The 16,315-nt window shown below is 45.5% G+C and overlaps 2 protein-coding genes across 2 annotated transcripts in view; both read right to left on the bottom strand.

The window, feature by feature from the left end:
* Positions 1 to 1,346, bottom strand: part of DNAH10 (dynein axonemal heavy chain 10) — a 146,999-nt gene extending 145,653 nt beyond the window's left edge. Inside the window, exon 1 of the mRNA XM_082853790.1 lies at positions 1,099 to 1,346. Coding sequence (XP_082709916.1) covers positions 1,099 to 1,312 — 214 coding nt within the window. The 5' untranslated portion in view covers positions 1,313 to 1,346. The remainder of the gene's footprint in view (positions 1 to 1,098) is intronic.
* Positions 1,347 to 3,927: 2,581 nt separating this feature from the next.
* ATP6V0A2 (ATPase H+ transporting V0 subunit a2) overlaps positions 3,928 to 16,315 on the bottom strand; it is a 36,224-nt gene continuing 23,836 nt past the window's right edge. The window contains exons 10-20 of the mRNA XM_082853430.1: positions 16,150 to 16,300; positions 15,737 to 15,873; positions 15,047 to 15,234; positions 14,861 to 14,951; positions 13,730 to 13,848; positions 12,097 to 12,307; positions 11,371 to 11,490; positions 9,709 to 9,828; positions 7,818 to 7,935; positions 5,745 to 5,916; positions 3,928 to 5,094 (exon numbers count right to left, since the gene is read on the bottom strand). Coding sequence (XP_082709556.1) covers positions 4,995 to 5,094; positions 5,745 to 5,916; positions 7,818 to 7,935; positions 9,709 to 9,828; positions 11,371 to 11,490; positions 12,097 to 12,307; positions 13,730 to 13,848; positions 14,861 to 14,951; positions 15,047 to 15,234; positions 15,737 to 15,873; positions 16,150 to 16,300 — 1,527 coding nt within the window. The 3' untranslated portion in view covers positions 3,928 to 4,994. The remainder of the gene's footprint in view (positions 5,095 to 5,744; positions 5,917 to 7,817; positions 7,936 to 9,708; positions 9,829 to 11,370; positions 11,491 to 12,096; positions 12,308 to 13,729; positions 13,849 to 14,860; positions 14,952 to 15,046; positions 15,235 to 15,736; positions 15,874 to 16,149; positions 16,301 to 16,315) is intronic.

Below are 16,315 nucleotides of genomic sequence, written 5' to 3'. Positions count from 1 at the left end.
GGGAAGGGAGGGGGGGATAGAATTAGATTCCAAATGTTACAAGGGTCATCTCTCTGGGTGTCATTTGCAATTTGTTATTGTTTATGGGCTTGGATTTTTCTACAGTGAATATGTGTATTATTTTGTGCAAAGAATGTACATTTAAAATAAATGTGCCTACGGCCTTTTAAGAAAAAAAAACTTCTGCCTGGCTCTGCCATCCCACCCTGTGAAAGGTCCTGTAGGGGATCCAGCACAGGAGACTGACATTGATGGGACACATCACACAAACCCGGTCCGTGACAGCTGCACTGACACTGGTGTTCCTACTGGGAGAGAACTTGTGTGTCTCTCAATCTCCTTTCTGAGTGTCCCCTGCACTCTGTCCTGTCTCCCCCTCCCCCCACCCCAGGCTGTCTCTGTGTCCCTGGGCTGGACCGGCCACCTCCACAGAAGGTTCTGGGCATCAGTCACTGTCATTTTTATTTAAAATGCTAAATTGTTCAACATAAACGTTTAAATCTAATGTAATCTTTTTAAATTGTTTTAAAAAATTGTTTTGGTGTTACTTTACAGTAGCACGTCGGGAGCCTGGGAAGATAGGAAGGGGAGCATGCTTCTCCACCTCTAGGAGACCCTGTCACCATCTGAGAGAGTGAGGATGAACTGACCCTCTCAGCCCCTGGGCCATTTCTCTGTCCGTCTATGAGACGTCATTGGACAGCGACACATATTCTTCTGAGTCTTTACTGCGTGACCTGTGTGGATGAGCTAGTTAACCCGCTCTGTGCCACAGCTTGCTCATCTGTAAAATGGGATAACAATACACCCACTTCATGGGATTAGTAGCTGATATACGCGTTTGGAACTGTACCTGGCACAGAGTAAGCGCTAAATGAGTGTTTGTTGTGATTATTCACTCAAGGTCTGACTTTCCAAGTGGGCTTGTCCAGTTCACCCAGTGCCTGGACTGTGCCTGCACACGGTGGGCGACAATAAGCATTTGCGGAATGCACGTGAGGCCAAGAGCGGGGTGGGCGGGGGTCTGCAGTCCCCGCGGTGGTGAGGTGGGAAACGGGGCAGGAGGGGGCGCGGCGGAAGGGCGGCCGCGGGGCTCACCGATCTCCACCTCCACTTCCTCGGGCACCACCTTGCGGTAGAAGAAGAGAGTCGAGGCGCCCTCCTCGTCGCTGCTCTGGTTGAGGAAGTGCAGGATGAGGTCCTCGATCTCGCCGTCGTTGCGGTTCAGCAACTCCTCGAAGATCTGGGGGTCTGTGATGCCGAAGGCGGTGTACACTCGGTCACGCATCCACAGCACCCGTAGGTCGTCCATGGCGCCGCAGAGCCGGCAGCACCGGGCTCAGGGAGTGTAGCGCCGGGCAGGCGTCTGTGGTAACGGCGCCCCTAGCAACGGGCGCCCCGGCAACGGCCGCCGCGGGCACGGGGCCCCACGGTCCCCGGGCGCCCCTGCACCCGGGCCCCGCGCTCTCAGAGGCGCGAAGCGGGACTCGGGAGGGTGGCGCGGAGCCCCTGGGGAGGGGCCGTGGCGCCCCAGCCTGCGCGCGAAGGAGGGTCGGGGCTCTTCCCCCGGTTGGGCGCCCCCTTCCTCCTGGGAGGACCGAGATGAGCTGGACGGCCGCACGCAAGCCCCGGGGACGGAAAGACGTGTAGGAAGGCAGCCGACTGCAGACCTGGAGGTGCGCCAGGATCCTTTTAAGTGCTGCATGCGCAAGGCCTCCTGTGATTCTTAACCGCCACGGCGTCTGGGACTGTCCTGCCCGCTTTGTCGATAAGGAAACAGTGGCAAGATACGTGACAAAGTCACGGTATCTCGGAGGTGGTAGAGGCAAAGTTGGACGCGAGGCAAAAGCACTATAGTCTGAGCCCTCGGGTCGCTATGGATCAAAGGGCGTCGGAAGAGCAAATACACAGCGAAGATTCCCAAGAAGGCGCAAGCTCCTTCCGGTGTACCAGGATCAGGGAAGGGGGAGCCCCAAGAAGGGACACTGGCTACAGAGTAGGAGAAGCCGAGCTCTTCAGCTCTGTAGCCAATCCAAAGCATAATAAAGCAAAACACCCACGTTTCAAAAATAGAGACAAATTTATTTTTCATTAATAAAGGGAAGTTCAATACTGATAGGAAGATGCAAATGTGTCCCTTCATACATCTGTGGTTCTTTAACTTGTTCAGTCGTTTTCCCTCACTGAGCCCCTAGAGATTACTGGGCTGACCCTAAGAACCTAGCCTTCTTATTGGATTTTCCCATCAAGGAACAGGTAGAATGTTCTAAGTATTTCTTAAAATTCTAAACCAAAGTTCAGCATCATTGGCCTGGCTGTTGGAAAATTACAACTCGGACCTGTCTTATTTTCATCATCTTGAATAAGATTTCTTAATAACCTTGCTGGAGATATATCAGATGGCATGCAAGCAAACCTGGCTTTTAAATTTTTAATGAAGTTGTTTTTAAATGCAGACTGCAGAACAGTTGAAGTTATTTTTATTTCTGTTTTCCAAAATGAATCAGGCCCTAAAGTGTCTGAATTTTTAATTCGTAAACATAAGAGTTACCTATCCTATAGTCTACGCCTTATTAAACTGCTGCAGAATGAAAATTCAGATCAGAATGTTGTTATAAAATACCCATTCCAGAAATAAGGACAGAGTGGCACTCAGTGAAAGGTGAGTCCCCTCAACGTCCTAGCCGCGATAAGCTGCCAGGCCACGGGCTCAGCGTGACCCCCATCAAACCCCCTTTGCACTCCTTAACTCAGCACAATCACATCACCACGAGGACCTCCTTCACCCTTGCAGGCCGAAAGCAAACTCTATTTTTCTGAAGAAATCCCTTGGATTTCTATTTTAGGATGCACACCTGAATGAAAACCGGAAGACGTGGCAGTCGTGACTTTTCGCGTTAGGAAAATAAACAGGTTAACTTAGCATCATCCAGACAACTGAGCATTCTTCCCCTGGATGCTTGCTATCAAGGGCATGAAGTTATGTCTTAAAAACTGTACACATAATAGTTCTACCAAACAGCTTAACAAACAAAACAGAGCAACTGCTCTGGTAACATGACACTGGAACCAGCAGCTTTATATTAAGAAAGAAAATTTACCTTGGTGCCTAAAAGACACCATCAAACTGTAATTCTAGAGAGTTCTTTCACAAAAATTAGGACTGACAATCCGTCTTTTATACCATTATGTTCTACAGTACTACATAGGTTTCAGTTGAAAAGTGACTCTTCACCCTCTGTTCTATGCCCTGATAGAGGCGTTCACTGGAATTAAAAAGTGGCCCCCGTGACAACTGCCAATGGGGACAGAAAAGAATTCTAGCAGATGCTGTACGTCTCTTGTTTACTAGTCGGTTAACTAGTCAGTTTACTAGTCAGTTAAAATGGTAGGTTTCCTAAGGATGAATTAGTTACCATCTTGGAGTAAAATAATAAAAATAAGAACTTGTGAGGGACACATTTGAAACCTGGAAGGCATTATTCAGATTTCATATTCACCCAAAAGAAGTGTCCAAGTGCCTTTCTGAAGAAACTTAACGTTGACAGCAGTATCATTTTTTTTTTTGCGGTACGCGGGCCTCTCACTGTTGTGGCCTCTCCCGTTGCAGGGCACAGGCTCCGGACGCGCAGGCTCAGCGGCCATGGCTCACGGGCCCAGCCGCTCCGTGGCATGTGGGATCCTCCCGGACCGGGACACGAACCCACGTCCCCTGCATCGGCAGGCGGACTCTCAACCACTGCGCCACCAGGGAAACCCAGCAGTATCATTTTTAAGAGTTTCATCAGCATCATTTTATGTTTGATATTATGAGGGACAGCATCTCATATGAGAGGAGTAGCATGGAATCTTCACTACAATTTAAAAGGTTCAGGGCTTCCCTGGTCAGGCGCAGATCAAATACAGGACAGGTCAAAATGTTCAACAGGACTGACTCAAATGTCAAGTGAAAAGATGAATTTAATCTGAAGATTATATACATTAATGGCTTAGTAAGAATTGGTTTTCAACTGATCTAAATAGTTTTTAAAAGTTTAACTCTAAATGCCTTTATTAGACATTTATTTCGAATTAGTCTGAAACTGAATCATTATAATTATACTGTTCTCAAGGATAGGTGCAACCTCTTCATGGTAAAATACCTTAATTTATATTTTATTATAAAAATATACAAAATCCTACTTTTTACCTTTCCTTCACTCAGCATAAACCCCTTTTGGTTCAGGGACATCAGCCAAGCTGGTCACTAAGTTCGAATCATATCCGTATTACATCGTCTACAGTCACACTGGATTTTAAGGCTCAGTACACAGTTTATCTTCCCAAACATACAATTATCATAATTGGTTTTATGTAAGGATAACAAGATAAGAGTCTTTAAAAAAATATACAAGTGGGATAACCATTTGTTGGATGTTATCCCATTTTCTCCAATTATTATAACAAGACAAAATCGTAGAAACAATTCTACTTGTAATTCTAGATAGCATACGATAAAAAAAGTTTGCATACTTTTAACCAAGCAAAATAAATGTGAATCTTTTGGTTAACCATCATTAAATTTTTTTACAAACTACTTAACTTCAGCTGTTGGAAAATATTATCTGACAACTTCAGGTGACAGAATAACTCTAGTTTTTTTTTTAAAATAAGTTGAAAAGGAATCAAGTATTTAAGACCATTTTCAATTAGCCATTCAAAATTGGCTTCTCTCCCCCAAGCCTCTATTTTTAAAAATAACTTTAACATAACTTTTGGCATTAACTTATATTTGCTCATCATAAAAACTGAAAGAAATTTATATATCTGAAATTGAGAAACTTTACAAAATTATTTAACATATGAGGAAGAGGTATATCTTACAGAATCATTTGGCTATCTCCTAAGGCAGTTAATGAAGATGGAATTTTTCCTATCGTCAATTTAACATAAGGAAATTCTACAACATGACAATTCTCCTTAAATCTGAAAGCTTGCTGGATACGGCAATATGATCATGCCATGTCGTCACTAAGCTTCGAAGAAAGTAATCTGAGTGAGAAAGGAACAAATTTGGTGCCTGCACCAGCGTAGAATTTGTTCTGAAATTCTACCCTGAAAAGCAAAACAAAACAAAACAAAACCATGTATCAATGAAAGATTCTGAATAACACTTGCTACATTCCTTAAAACAACATCTATAAGTTAAAAAAGAAAAAAGTTCCTGTGCTTCTGAAGTTGCTTCATTCCATACATGCTCTTGGCACAAATACTTTTGCTTAGATAAAACACACACACACACACCGGCCCTTTGCTGGCTTTCTCATGAAGAAAACGCTGACACCTCACGTCACCTCCCACCCTATGGATATACACATGAGTATTAGGAACCTCTCTCTCCCCAGTAACTGGATACACAGACAAGTAATCTGATATACACTGTAAAACATTAAGAAATATGGTTTACAGTAAGATAAAGCAACCTGTCAGACCCAAAGTGAACTGAAAGTGTGAAATACACAAAATTATTCAGCAAGCGTAAACTTGCTTTTATGTGTCGGCGACAAAAGCTCAGAAACAAAATACAATTTTAACTCAGGGGATCACAATACATATCCCAATCCCGGGAAGGGGAGAAGTAGCCTAAATAATATATGTATACGTATACATATCACTGGAACTGTTACACATATATGTACGTACTGGGGGAGTAGGGTGTTAGATTTTTGTTAAGTAACAGTTCCAAAGCTAAATTCCAAACTCACCAGTGGAGGCGGATGGCGTGAAGAAATGCAGAAAGCCCTTCCATGATCAAAAGGATGAAAATGGTCAAAACCGCAAAGAGAGCGATGACTGGGAGAAGCAGCAAGACCCCGTAGGTCGTGTCTACGCGGAGGCCGACCCGCATCAGCATGGCCCACAGCACGTCAGATAGCTCTGCAAGGCAAGCATTTTGCAAAGTTAACTTCTGTTCACCTTCAGTGAGTCACTTCAATTAGCTAGTTAGACTGGGTTTCCTTCTGAAACAATTTTGAATTGTTATCCCTAAAATAAATACACACCCATATAAGACAAACGTAATCGGCTTCCCACGTAAAAGTTAACCAGCAACTTGATCATCTCAAACACGGAGGAAGACTTGACATTCCAGAGAAATCAGAGCCCTGCCTGCCTGCCAATGAGAGATCCTGACCCAAATAGGGGTCCGGCTGGCTCTGTCCCAACGCAGCACTGGGCCAGGCAGCGGGAAGCTGGGCGTCAGTCCTGACTCGGCTACTGACTGACCAGGTGGGTGACCCTGCGCCAGCACCAACCCTCACTGGGCTTCAGTCTCCTCCTCTGTAATATGAAGATGATGGACCCCCTCCCGCCAGCAAGTTCTAGACTTGCGGCTATGCTTACAAAAATATCAGTGTAACAACAACAACAAAAACCTCTATCATCTGGTAGTTTTCCCAAGTACAGTCTTTGCACAGTAATGCAGGAGCAGAGCAACGGCCGTCCAAAGCATCCTTAATGGTCAACGGGAAAAATTACAATTGTTCTAGGACCTTTCAAAATTTTTGTCAAAACATTAAAAACTCTCTTACTGTTGGTTATAAATGCACAGAGAAATGAAAAACAAGAGTAAATCTATTCTTAAAACATTAGAAACATTGAGCATTCAATTGCTGGGGGGTTTTGGTAAGAACTTATCAAGGATGCTTTGAACAGCCTTCTTCTCATGTGACTTGGGCTTGGCTGGGCACCTTGACACGGAGTGAGCATCTTCTCTAATGCTTGGCATCCTACTTGGCTGTCCGACTCTTTTCTGAGTTTGGATCAGCTTCTAACACAGTATGCTTTGCACCTTCAATGTCCTGAAATACCTCCTAGAGTTCCTGTGGCACCACTTCTGGGACACCTGCATCTTCTTTCTATACATCACCAAGTTCCTCTGGCTGTAGATTTCGCCTCTCGAACGGCACCAGTGTCACCACTCCCGTGTCAGCTCTTTCTCCCTAAACTCCAGTTACATTCCATCTGCATTTCACTTCCAGCATATCACTGTTTGTTCCTCTGCTGCACTTTTTCATCTCTGTTGGCCAATTCCCTCGGTTCAGCAATCCGCTTTTAAATGCCATGTGGGTTTACCACCAGCCCACAAGGAGCCAGCACCACCATGCGCCTTGCTATCTGCGCATGAACTGAGCAGCAGGTGCACAGGGTCCAACCACAACAGACTCCGAGAGAAGTGATGCAGCTGGTCTCTGATCGTGATGCGCGTCTGTGCTATTTACATAGTGGCTTGCAGGCTGAAGGGCCAGCAGTGAAGCCTGCACTTTGCACCCATACACACAATTTTTACTGTAGTAACTGAAATTTCAACCATGTTCTTGGGGGACTGCTGAGACTTAACTAAACGCAGGTAACTGAAATCCACGCATCAAAACTATTAATCAGCATTGTTTTAGAACTTGCTTGACATAACTAGACATTCACACTTGGTAAGGCAGCACTGAATACAATAATAGTAATAACAAAAACAATAATGGTCAGAGCAGAGGGAGCGAAATGCCTACGCCAGACGTTCCCGAGCCTTCTCAGTCCTTGAAGCCCTCGTGTGTCCCAGTGATTTTTTTCACAGCACCCTGAGGCCAAAAGAAATACCCAGGAGACCAATGCAGTAAGTAGTCAAGTCCAAACAACTTAACAGTCCCTGTTCACATAGTATCTGAAAAATAGTGCCCTTTCCATCAAAATTTTTCAATGTCCCATGGTGCCCCCATGACTTAACTGAGGCGCTGCGGGGTGTCTCGACACAGAGTTCGGGAGCTACAGGTCTAAGCAAAACTTACGTGCGTGAGCCAAACTGAGTGCCCAGAGCCTCAGGTATGAAGCGGTGTTGGAGATGCATCCCAGACAGTACTCGATGGAATGAATTACTTGGGTCATTAATATTTCTCCAAAATTAAACTGAGAGAGATGACACAACATGTGTTAGACTCCACCCGTGACATGCTTACTTCCACAAGCTACAAGTCTGCTCCACTTTCAGGATTACAGTGAAAGGACTGGCTTCTGGAATACTGGTGAGGATGTGCTGGCGTGTGAGGAACAGAGCTCTGCTCACAACTCCGCCACTAACCAGCTTCCCGACCCACAGAGCTCCCGCCCCCTTGTCCCCAGGCCGCGGTCCTGCACGTAAGGCGAGGGTGGCTGGACCAGAACTGTGATGGCACAATGCCCACGGCCCTCAGGCAGCCCAACGAGGTTCTTGAGGTACTCTTAGTAATTACAAAACGTGTAATGAGAAACAGACATCTACCAACCACAAGATTAGGAGACTGTGAACACGTGTGTGTGTTTAATAGATAAGAGCATCTTAATACAAGTCTGACAAGGGGAGATTATAAAAGAGTCCCTGATAGAGAAAACGCTGCAGAACACTGGGCAAGATGGCTCCCACATTCCTTCCAGCTCCGCTTTTTGTTTCTTTATGATCTTAAAAACTTAATTATTAATTGTCCCAAATTAAAACACTAAATTACATAATAATTACAAAAGGTTGACTAAGAAATTCTGTTTCGTCCTCATCGGACAGCCAAAAAAGTTTCCAAGAAAATAAAGCAGACCACAGTAACAGACGTGCTCTGTTCTGTCTGCCAGGACTGTGTTTCCCTTCTCTGGGAGGAACTGTTTCTTCTGCCATCTAACCCTGTATCGCACAGTTGTTATGGGCTGAATTGTGTTCCCCCCAAAATTTGTCTGTTGAAGCCCTAATCCCCAATGTGACTGTGTTTGGATATGGGGCCTTTAAGGAGGTAAGTAAGGTTCAATGAAGTCATAAGGGTGGGGCCTGACCCAATAGGACTGGTGTCCTTATAAGAAGAGGAAGAGACACCAAAGAGGCACGCACAGTGAAAAGGCCATGTGGGGACACAGCGATAAAGTGGCTGTCCACAAGCTTGGGAGAGAGGCCCCAGGAGAAACCAACCTGGCCAACATCTTGACCTTGGACTTCCAGCCTCCAAAACCGTGGGAAATACATTTCTGTAACCAAAGCCCCCGAGTGTGTGGTTGTGGCAGCCCATGCAGACTACTGCAGCAGTCACTGGTCTAGGGATGGCAAGTGACCCCGGCCAGGCCAATCACAGCACTTCCCTGGGATTTTTCCTCATGGTAACAAGCAGGGAAGTGCACTTTTTTCTGATTGAAGAAAATAGGCCCAGTGCTCACTGTGGCCACGGTTCCAACACCAAGGGGCCAACTGGCTTCAGAATATGAGGCAAACTTGCAAAGAAAAACTAACCCAGACTAGCTGGGATTGGAAATCCAAAGCCCCACCCTCCTGAGGCCCACTCTGCCCCATCCTGATGTGGGCCAGCAGATTCCCCTTGAAGCCAGTGTGAATAGGGTCTCTTTCTTACAACTATGGGCAAGTTCTAATGAAGACGAGAGTCTTCTCAAAGCAATGTTCATGGCACCTTAAGTCACTCAGCATCACAACTTGTAATGTTAACACTATAAATCCCACTGTAAGACTGAAACTCACAAAATGTTAACCCAGAATCATATATTATGATGACAATTGTATGACCAGAACAGCATGTGGAAAGCTTGGAGTAACGGTTGTTTTGCTTTGAATTTTGTTTTCTAAGATGATTCTTATCACTCTCATAATGACGATCATCTCTGTGCAAGCCTGGCTCCTTACCTAACATCACCAACAGTAACTGAAAAGGTTACCTCTTCACACGTCACTTCTCTACAACCATCTTCCATTTGGTTGTTTCCCTCTTCTATGTCTTGGCTTCCCAGCAAAGAAACTTCTTCCTCGCTATCTTTCCTTACAAGTGTGTAACCACTCTAAAAAGACAACCCAAAGAATACAGAGTCAGTGCCTTTAAAATCACAAGGTTGTGGGGCTTCCCTGGTGGCGCAGTGGTTGGTAGTCCGCCTGCCGATGCAGGGGACACGGGTTCGTACCCCGGTCCGGGAAGATCCCACATGCCATGGAGCGGCTGGGCCCGTGAGCCATGGCCGCTGAGCCTGTGCGTCCGGAGGCTGTGCTCTGCAACGGGAGAGGCCACAACAGTGAGAGGCCTGCGTACCACAAAAAAAATCACAAGGTTGTGACAAAATCAAAGTTAGCACCCCTTCGATTCTTTTAAAAATTCAGCTCTTTAGGAATAAAAAAAAAAAGTCCTTTGAAAGAAAATAAGCATATCATACCCACTAGGATGGCTATTATAAACAAACAAAAAAAGAAAATAAATAAGTGTTGATTAGGGTATGGAGGAACTGGAACTCTTGTGCATTGCTGGTGGGAACATAAAATGATGCAGCCACTGTGGAACGTTTGGTGGTTCCCAAAAAATTAAACAAAGAATTACCATTTCTAGGTATATACCCAAAAGAACTGAAAGCAAGGACTCCAAGAGATATTTATACACCCATGTTCTTAGGAGCATTATTCACAGTAGCTGAAAGGTGAAAACAACCCAAGTGCCCATTCATGGATGAACTGATAAGCAAAATGTGGTCTATCCATATAATGGAATATTACTCAGCCTTAAAAAGGAAGGAAATTCTGACACAAGCTACAACATGGAGGAATCTTGAGGACATTAGGTTAAGTGAAATCAGCCAGTCATAAAAGCAGAAACATTCTATGATTCCACTTATATAAGGTACCTAAAGTAGTCAACTTCATAGAGACAGAAAGTAGAAGGGTGGGTGCCAGGGGCTGGGTCGAGGGGAAATGGGGAGTTAATATTAATGAGTAAAGAGTCTCAGCTCAGGAAGACGAAAAAGTTCTGGAGACAGATGGTGGGGATGGCTGCACAATGTGAATGCACGTAATGCCACTGAACGTGCACCTAAAAACGGTTAAGACGGAAAATTTGTGTCATGTATATTTTACCACAATTTATAAAAAATAAAATAAAATGAGAAACTAGACACACAAGAAAACAGTCTGGAAAGAAACTCAACAAATGGTTAACACTGGTTCTAACTGAGTAGGAGAAATACTAGGCATTATTTTCTATATTTTCCACATTTCCTTTAGTTACGTTATTTAAATTAAACAAAAAAACCTTGAAAAATCAAGAGGCAAGAATAAGGAACAAAAATGCTTTATGACAAGCAGTACTGAGGGATTCAGTTCCATCTACTGATAGGTTTGTGGTTCATTACCAGAGGACCTGTCTCCCGTGCCCAGACACGGCAGGCTCTTTGCACCACGCTTCTGCAGAACAGGCAACGTGAAAGTTCTCGATAAAGGAAGCTTTGGCTTTTAAATCAGAGTCTGGGACCCCATGGAAGGCGTTTTCTTTACAAAACCTTTCACAACTAAAAACAGACTTTGCTCACCATTTACAAACATGCAGCCAAACCCACACTTACCCTGCTGACCCCAAAGCAACTGCGCCCACGGTGAAGCCACAACAAGAAGAGTGGCTTTCCCAAGAAGAGCACAGGGACAGACAACGCTGTGATGACCAGAAGCAGCCTCTGGACGTGCTCCTGTTGGTGCAAAAGGGGAGGAAGCCGGTTAAAACGTGAAGATGTGCTAACAATGTCACTGGTGCACTTAAACTAGTGGAAACCAAGTAAAATGTCTCTTTATTAACAAGGAACATAAAGTAAACGCAAGCTAAATTACATTTGCCAGGGTGTCTTTTCCTTTCGTTTCCTAAACTCACAGCTGACGTGCATGGCATCACACAAATGCACAGTTATAGAAAAGCCATTTTTGGAGAGGGCCAGCGTGCCGTGGTCCAAGTGCCAGTTCTCTGAGGACCTGGCTTAGTCAGAGGTTGATTTTAAAGAAACTGGAAAAATGGATGGATGGACAGCCCTCAGGAACCCTCCAGTAATACATTCTCTTCCCACCAGTTTTCACGGCTACTGAGGGGCAGCGAGTTTGGAATACACAGTCTGACCAGGGCCCCCAAGACAGCTCTCAGAGCAGGATGGAACCCTCTTGTGATAACACACAGAGGAGCAGAAAGCCCCTCTGTGCCCGGGAGGCCTGTGGAAAGCACCTTTAATCATTCTACTGATGAAAACAAAAAGGCTACCAGGAGGACTTCCTTTGAGTTCTTCACAGTGGAAGACACAACTGCTTACCTGCCCTGGGTAAAGACCACCTGTGTCACTAGCCGGGAATAAAAACATATTAATAAATTCAATCAGAATGCTAGGAGCGACTCTGGAGGTTTCTGCTGAATAAACCAGCCACTTATAGAAAATCATAAAGACAAGGTAGCCAAAGATGCAGAGCATGAAGAGAAGTTCCGGGATGGAAACCAGGTAAATGTTGAACTTCTTCCTGAAATGTCTAGGGAAAAAAAAAAAAAGGAATCGATCAACCCATGAACAACATTGGACTAAGAGAAAAAGGAAAGAGTAAATTAATCTTAAATTCTCTGTGACAAAGTCTATCTCAGCATAACGTCATCTGTCTTACGATTCAGATGTAACCACGAAGAAAAGAGATGTGAGGACGGTAGAGATGACTAGTGTTTCACTGTCAGATCCAGCTAGAGAAAAAAGACATAATTTCTTTCCCCTAATATACCAGCTCTAAGAAACAAACAAAAGTTTTCTAATTTAGAAAATGAAAAAAAGATATGACAAAAATCACCTCTGGAAATAAATATGAATGTACATGTTGCATGCCTCCCTCACTTGAAAGTAAACTCCATAAGGGCAAAAACTTTTTTCTGTCCTCCTCACTGTTCAATCCCTGGTGCCTAGAATAGTGCCAGGCACCTTCTATGTGCTCAACAAATATTTGCTGAATCAATGAAGCTGCCAAAAACCTTATCATCAAAACAGAACTGGGGCCCCCTGGTGGCGCAGTGGTTAAGAATCTGCCTGCCAATTCAGGGGACACGGGTTCAAACCCTTGTCTGGGAGGATCCCACAGGCCATGGAGCAGCTAAGCCCATACACCACAACTACTGAGCCTGTGCTCTAGAGCCCACAAGCCACAACTACTGAGCCTATATACCACAACTACTGAAGCCCACGTGCCTAGAGCCTGTGCTCTGCAACAAGAGAAGCCACCACAATGAGAAGCCCGTGCACCACAACAAAGAGTAGCCCCCACTCGCCACAACTAGAGAAAGCCCGCATGCAGCAACAAAGACCCAATGCAGTCAAAAATAAATAAATAAAGTAAATTTAAAAAAAAAACACAAAAAACAGAATCAAAGGACTTCTCTGGTGGCTCAGTGGTTAAGAATCTGCCTGCCAATGCAGGGGACACGGCTTCAAGCCCTGGTCCGGGAAGATCTCACATGCCACGGAGCAACTAAACCCGTGCACCACAACTACTGAGCCTGTGCTCTAGAGCCCTAGTCACAACTACTAAGCCCATGTGCCGCAACTACTGAAGCCCGCGTGCTCTAGGGCCCACAAGCCACAACCACTAAGCCCGCGTGCTGCAACTACTGAAGCCCGCATCGCCTAGAGCCCACGCTGCGCAACGAGAGAAGCCACCACAATGAGAAGCCAGTGCACCGCAACGAAGAGTAGCCCCCACTCGCCGCAACTAGAGAGAGCCCGCGTACAGCAGCAAAGACCCAACGCAGCCAAAAATGTTTAAAAATAAATAAAAAAACAGAATCATATTAATACAACAAACCACTATGCTGGCTGCCTTTAAGATCCATGTAGTCTACCATCAAGAAGCAAAGTTTAAGAAATAACAAAAACTTGGCTTATAAATACCGGTTAAAAAATAATCTGTACTTACAAGTGGTTAAATATTCCCAGAATGACTCCAAAAGTCATGTGAATAATTCCTAAAATCACAGACATTTTCATTTTGAAAGAGTTCAGAAAAGTGAGACGATTTGTGGCCAAGTTCCAAATCTAAAGACAAAACAAAACAAAAAAGAAAACTTTAACTTCCTTCAACTGCCTTAGGAGAAAAGTGCTGTTCCTTAAGGAGACTGTTGTCAGGTTTTTTCAAGTTTCCAATTATATTGACAACATTAAATTATACCAATTATGCTTAGAGATGAGAATGCACTACCTTGGAGAGCTCAGATTAGGGAATGCTAGACTTTTGTCACAGAGTTTTTTTCACTACTGTATCGCATCACTCCAAACCAATTTCGAGGTAGTTTCTAAGTTTTTCTTTTAAGGCTGAGATTCCCCGTAAAGACCCCTGGGTCTAGGGAAATGCTGCCTGGGCCTCATAAGCAGCAGCCTGCTGAGCCGTGTTGGGGGCAGGACAGGGGCAGCCCCGGCCCTGGAGCCACGGCTTCACTTTCCTTCTCCCCACACTTTTTCCCTTTCAAACAACCACCTCAATAAGCACCATGATAAGCCTAAGCTCCCTCTCCACTCTAAAATTCCATACTATTTCTTTCTACATCAAAGGGTAAAAAAACAATTCACTTGTACAAAGAAGACATCGAAGAAACAGTGCACATTACATGGCTCCGGAAGTGCCACTTCTCACTAGAGTAAAACAGGTCAGGAAGTAGGACAGACCGTAGCCCCAGCTCCCTGTGGTCTTGAATTCGGGCACTGACCGTCAGCTTCTTCTGTACAGCAGCCTGACTCAGATCACACAGTGAGCCTCTGGCGTCCAGGCAGAAACCCCCAGAGTACCACCCCCTCGCATAACACCACCTGAACCGTGCTGAACAGTCTGAGAAACCTCTGTGACAGTTAAAGCGAGGTGGCACTGGGAATTCCCTGGAGGTCCAGTGGTTAGGACTCCGTGCTTCCACTGCTGAGGGCACAGGTTCGATCCCTGGTCAGGGAACTAAGATCCCACAAGCCACGCGGCATGGCCAAAAATTTTTTTTAATTTTAATTAAAAAATTAGGTGGCAGCACCGAGGAACCCGAGATAATGGGGGGGGGACACTCACAGGATCGATGCCAAGAGGATAAGGGCCTCGGAACACTCCGGGAACACTGGGATCCAACTGCAAAACCCTGTTGTGCCTGATGACGCTGTCACTGTAACAAAAAGCAGCGTGAGGGCCTCCTGCGGAGGGGGAAGGAGACTCGGAGAAACTCCCCGCCACCTAAGACACTGGCAGCAGGACACTCACTTCCAGAGCATCATCTTCCTCTGCTCCGCTGGGCTGTGACCGGAGCTGTACATGGCAGACACGTTCCACCCGGAGCCGAAGAGGTTGAGCGACTTGGAGAAGCAGTCGTTGTAGATGAGGCCCGTGTACACTGAGAACAGCCCCATCAGCAGGAGGATGTAGCGGCCGTTGAAAAACATCCGCACGATCTGTGGGGAGCGAAGCGGGGCCACCGGGAGAACGAGCCAGCGTGACCGACCAGGTTTGGGCACTTTCTTAACCGCTCCTCTCAGGGCTGCTCAAAAGCAAGCTCACGGCACAGACGCCCCCATCACACAGGGGTGAAGGCCCACCCGCCCCCGCAACCATGTCTCAGGTGGGTTACGGTTACCGCCCAAAACTGAACAGTTTTTTTTTTTGCGGTACACGGGCCTCTCACTGTTGTGGCCTCTCTCGTTGCGGAGCACAGGCTCCGGACGCGCAGGCTCAGCGGCCATGGCTCACGGGCCCCGCCGCTCCGCGGCATGTGTGATCTTCCCGGACCGGGGCACGAACCCGCGTCCCCTGCATCGGCAGGCGGACCCCCAACCACTGCACCACCAGGGAAGCCCCTGAACATCTTTAAATGTCTCTTTTTATAGTTAAACAGAAGAGAATCACTACTAATGCTGCCCAAACAGATCTAATGAGCCCGAGTGTTCATGTTTTTACCTCTTGTGACTGACTTAGTCTGGGATGATCTTCATTTAACACCAACAGGAGGGCAAATAAGAACATCACAAAGCCATGTCCAAGGTCTCCAAACATCACGGCAAATAAAAAGGGGAAAGTGATGATGGTAAAGAGAGCTGCAGGAAAAGCAAGCGATTTCTGATTCGCAGCAAAGGCAGAAAATTCTAGTTAATTCAAACATGACCACATACTGTATAATGACCTTGACTCTCTCCCAAATTCTCAGGAGAGAACTGACAGGTTAAAATTAACACTTTATACTAAATAAGATAACAAAACAGTAATAGTGGGCCTATTTTTCCAAATATCTATTATATTCTTATAGGGAAAAAAAGCAGCAGTGATGTATAAAATGTATAAGACACAAAGACTGGCAAATTCAGGCTTCCAACCTGGGTTCACTTCTCGGTAGCTCCCAACCCCGTAGGCATCCACGATGTTCTGAAACCCCTCGGTGAATTTGTTGGTGCGGATGAGAGTCGGGGGTGTTTCTTTTGTTGGGATTGTGTTCATGAATGAGGGGATCGAAGCACCGCTCTGTCTCTTTCACATGAAAAA

Source organism: Leucopleurus acutus, assembly GCF_964270905.1.
Source record: "Leucopleurus acutus genome assembly, chromosome: 13".
Lineage (NCBI taxonomy): Eukaryota > Metazoa > Chordata > Mammalia > Artiodactyla > Delphinidae > Leucopleurus > Leucopleurus acutus.
The sequence above is the reverse complement of the archived record's forward strand: the minus strand, read 5'-3'. Positions and strand labels throughout refer to the sequence as shown.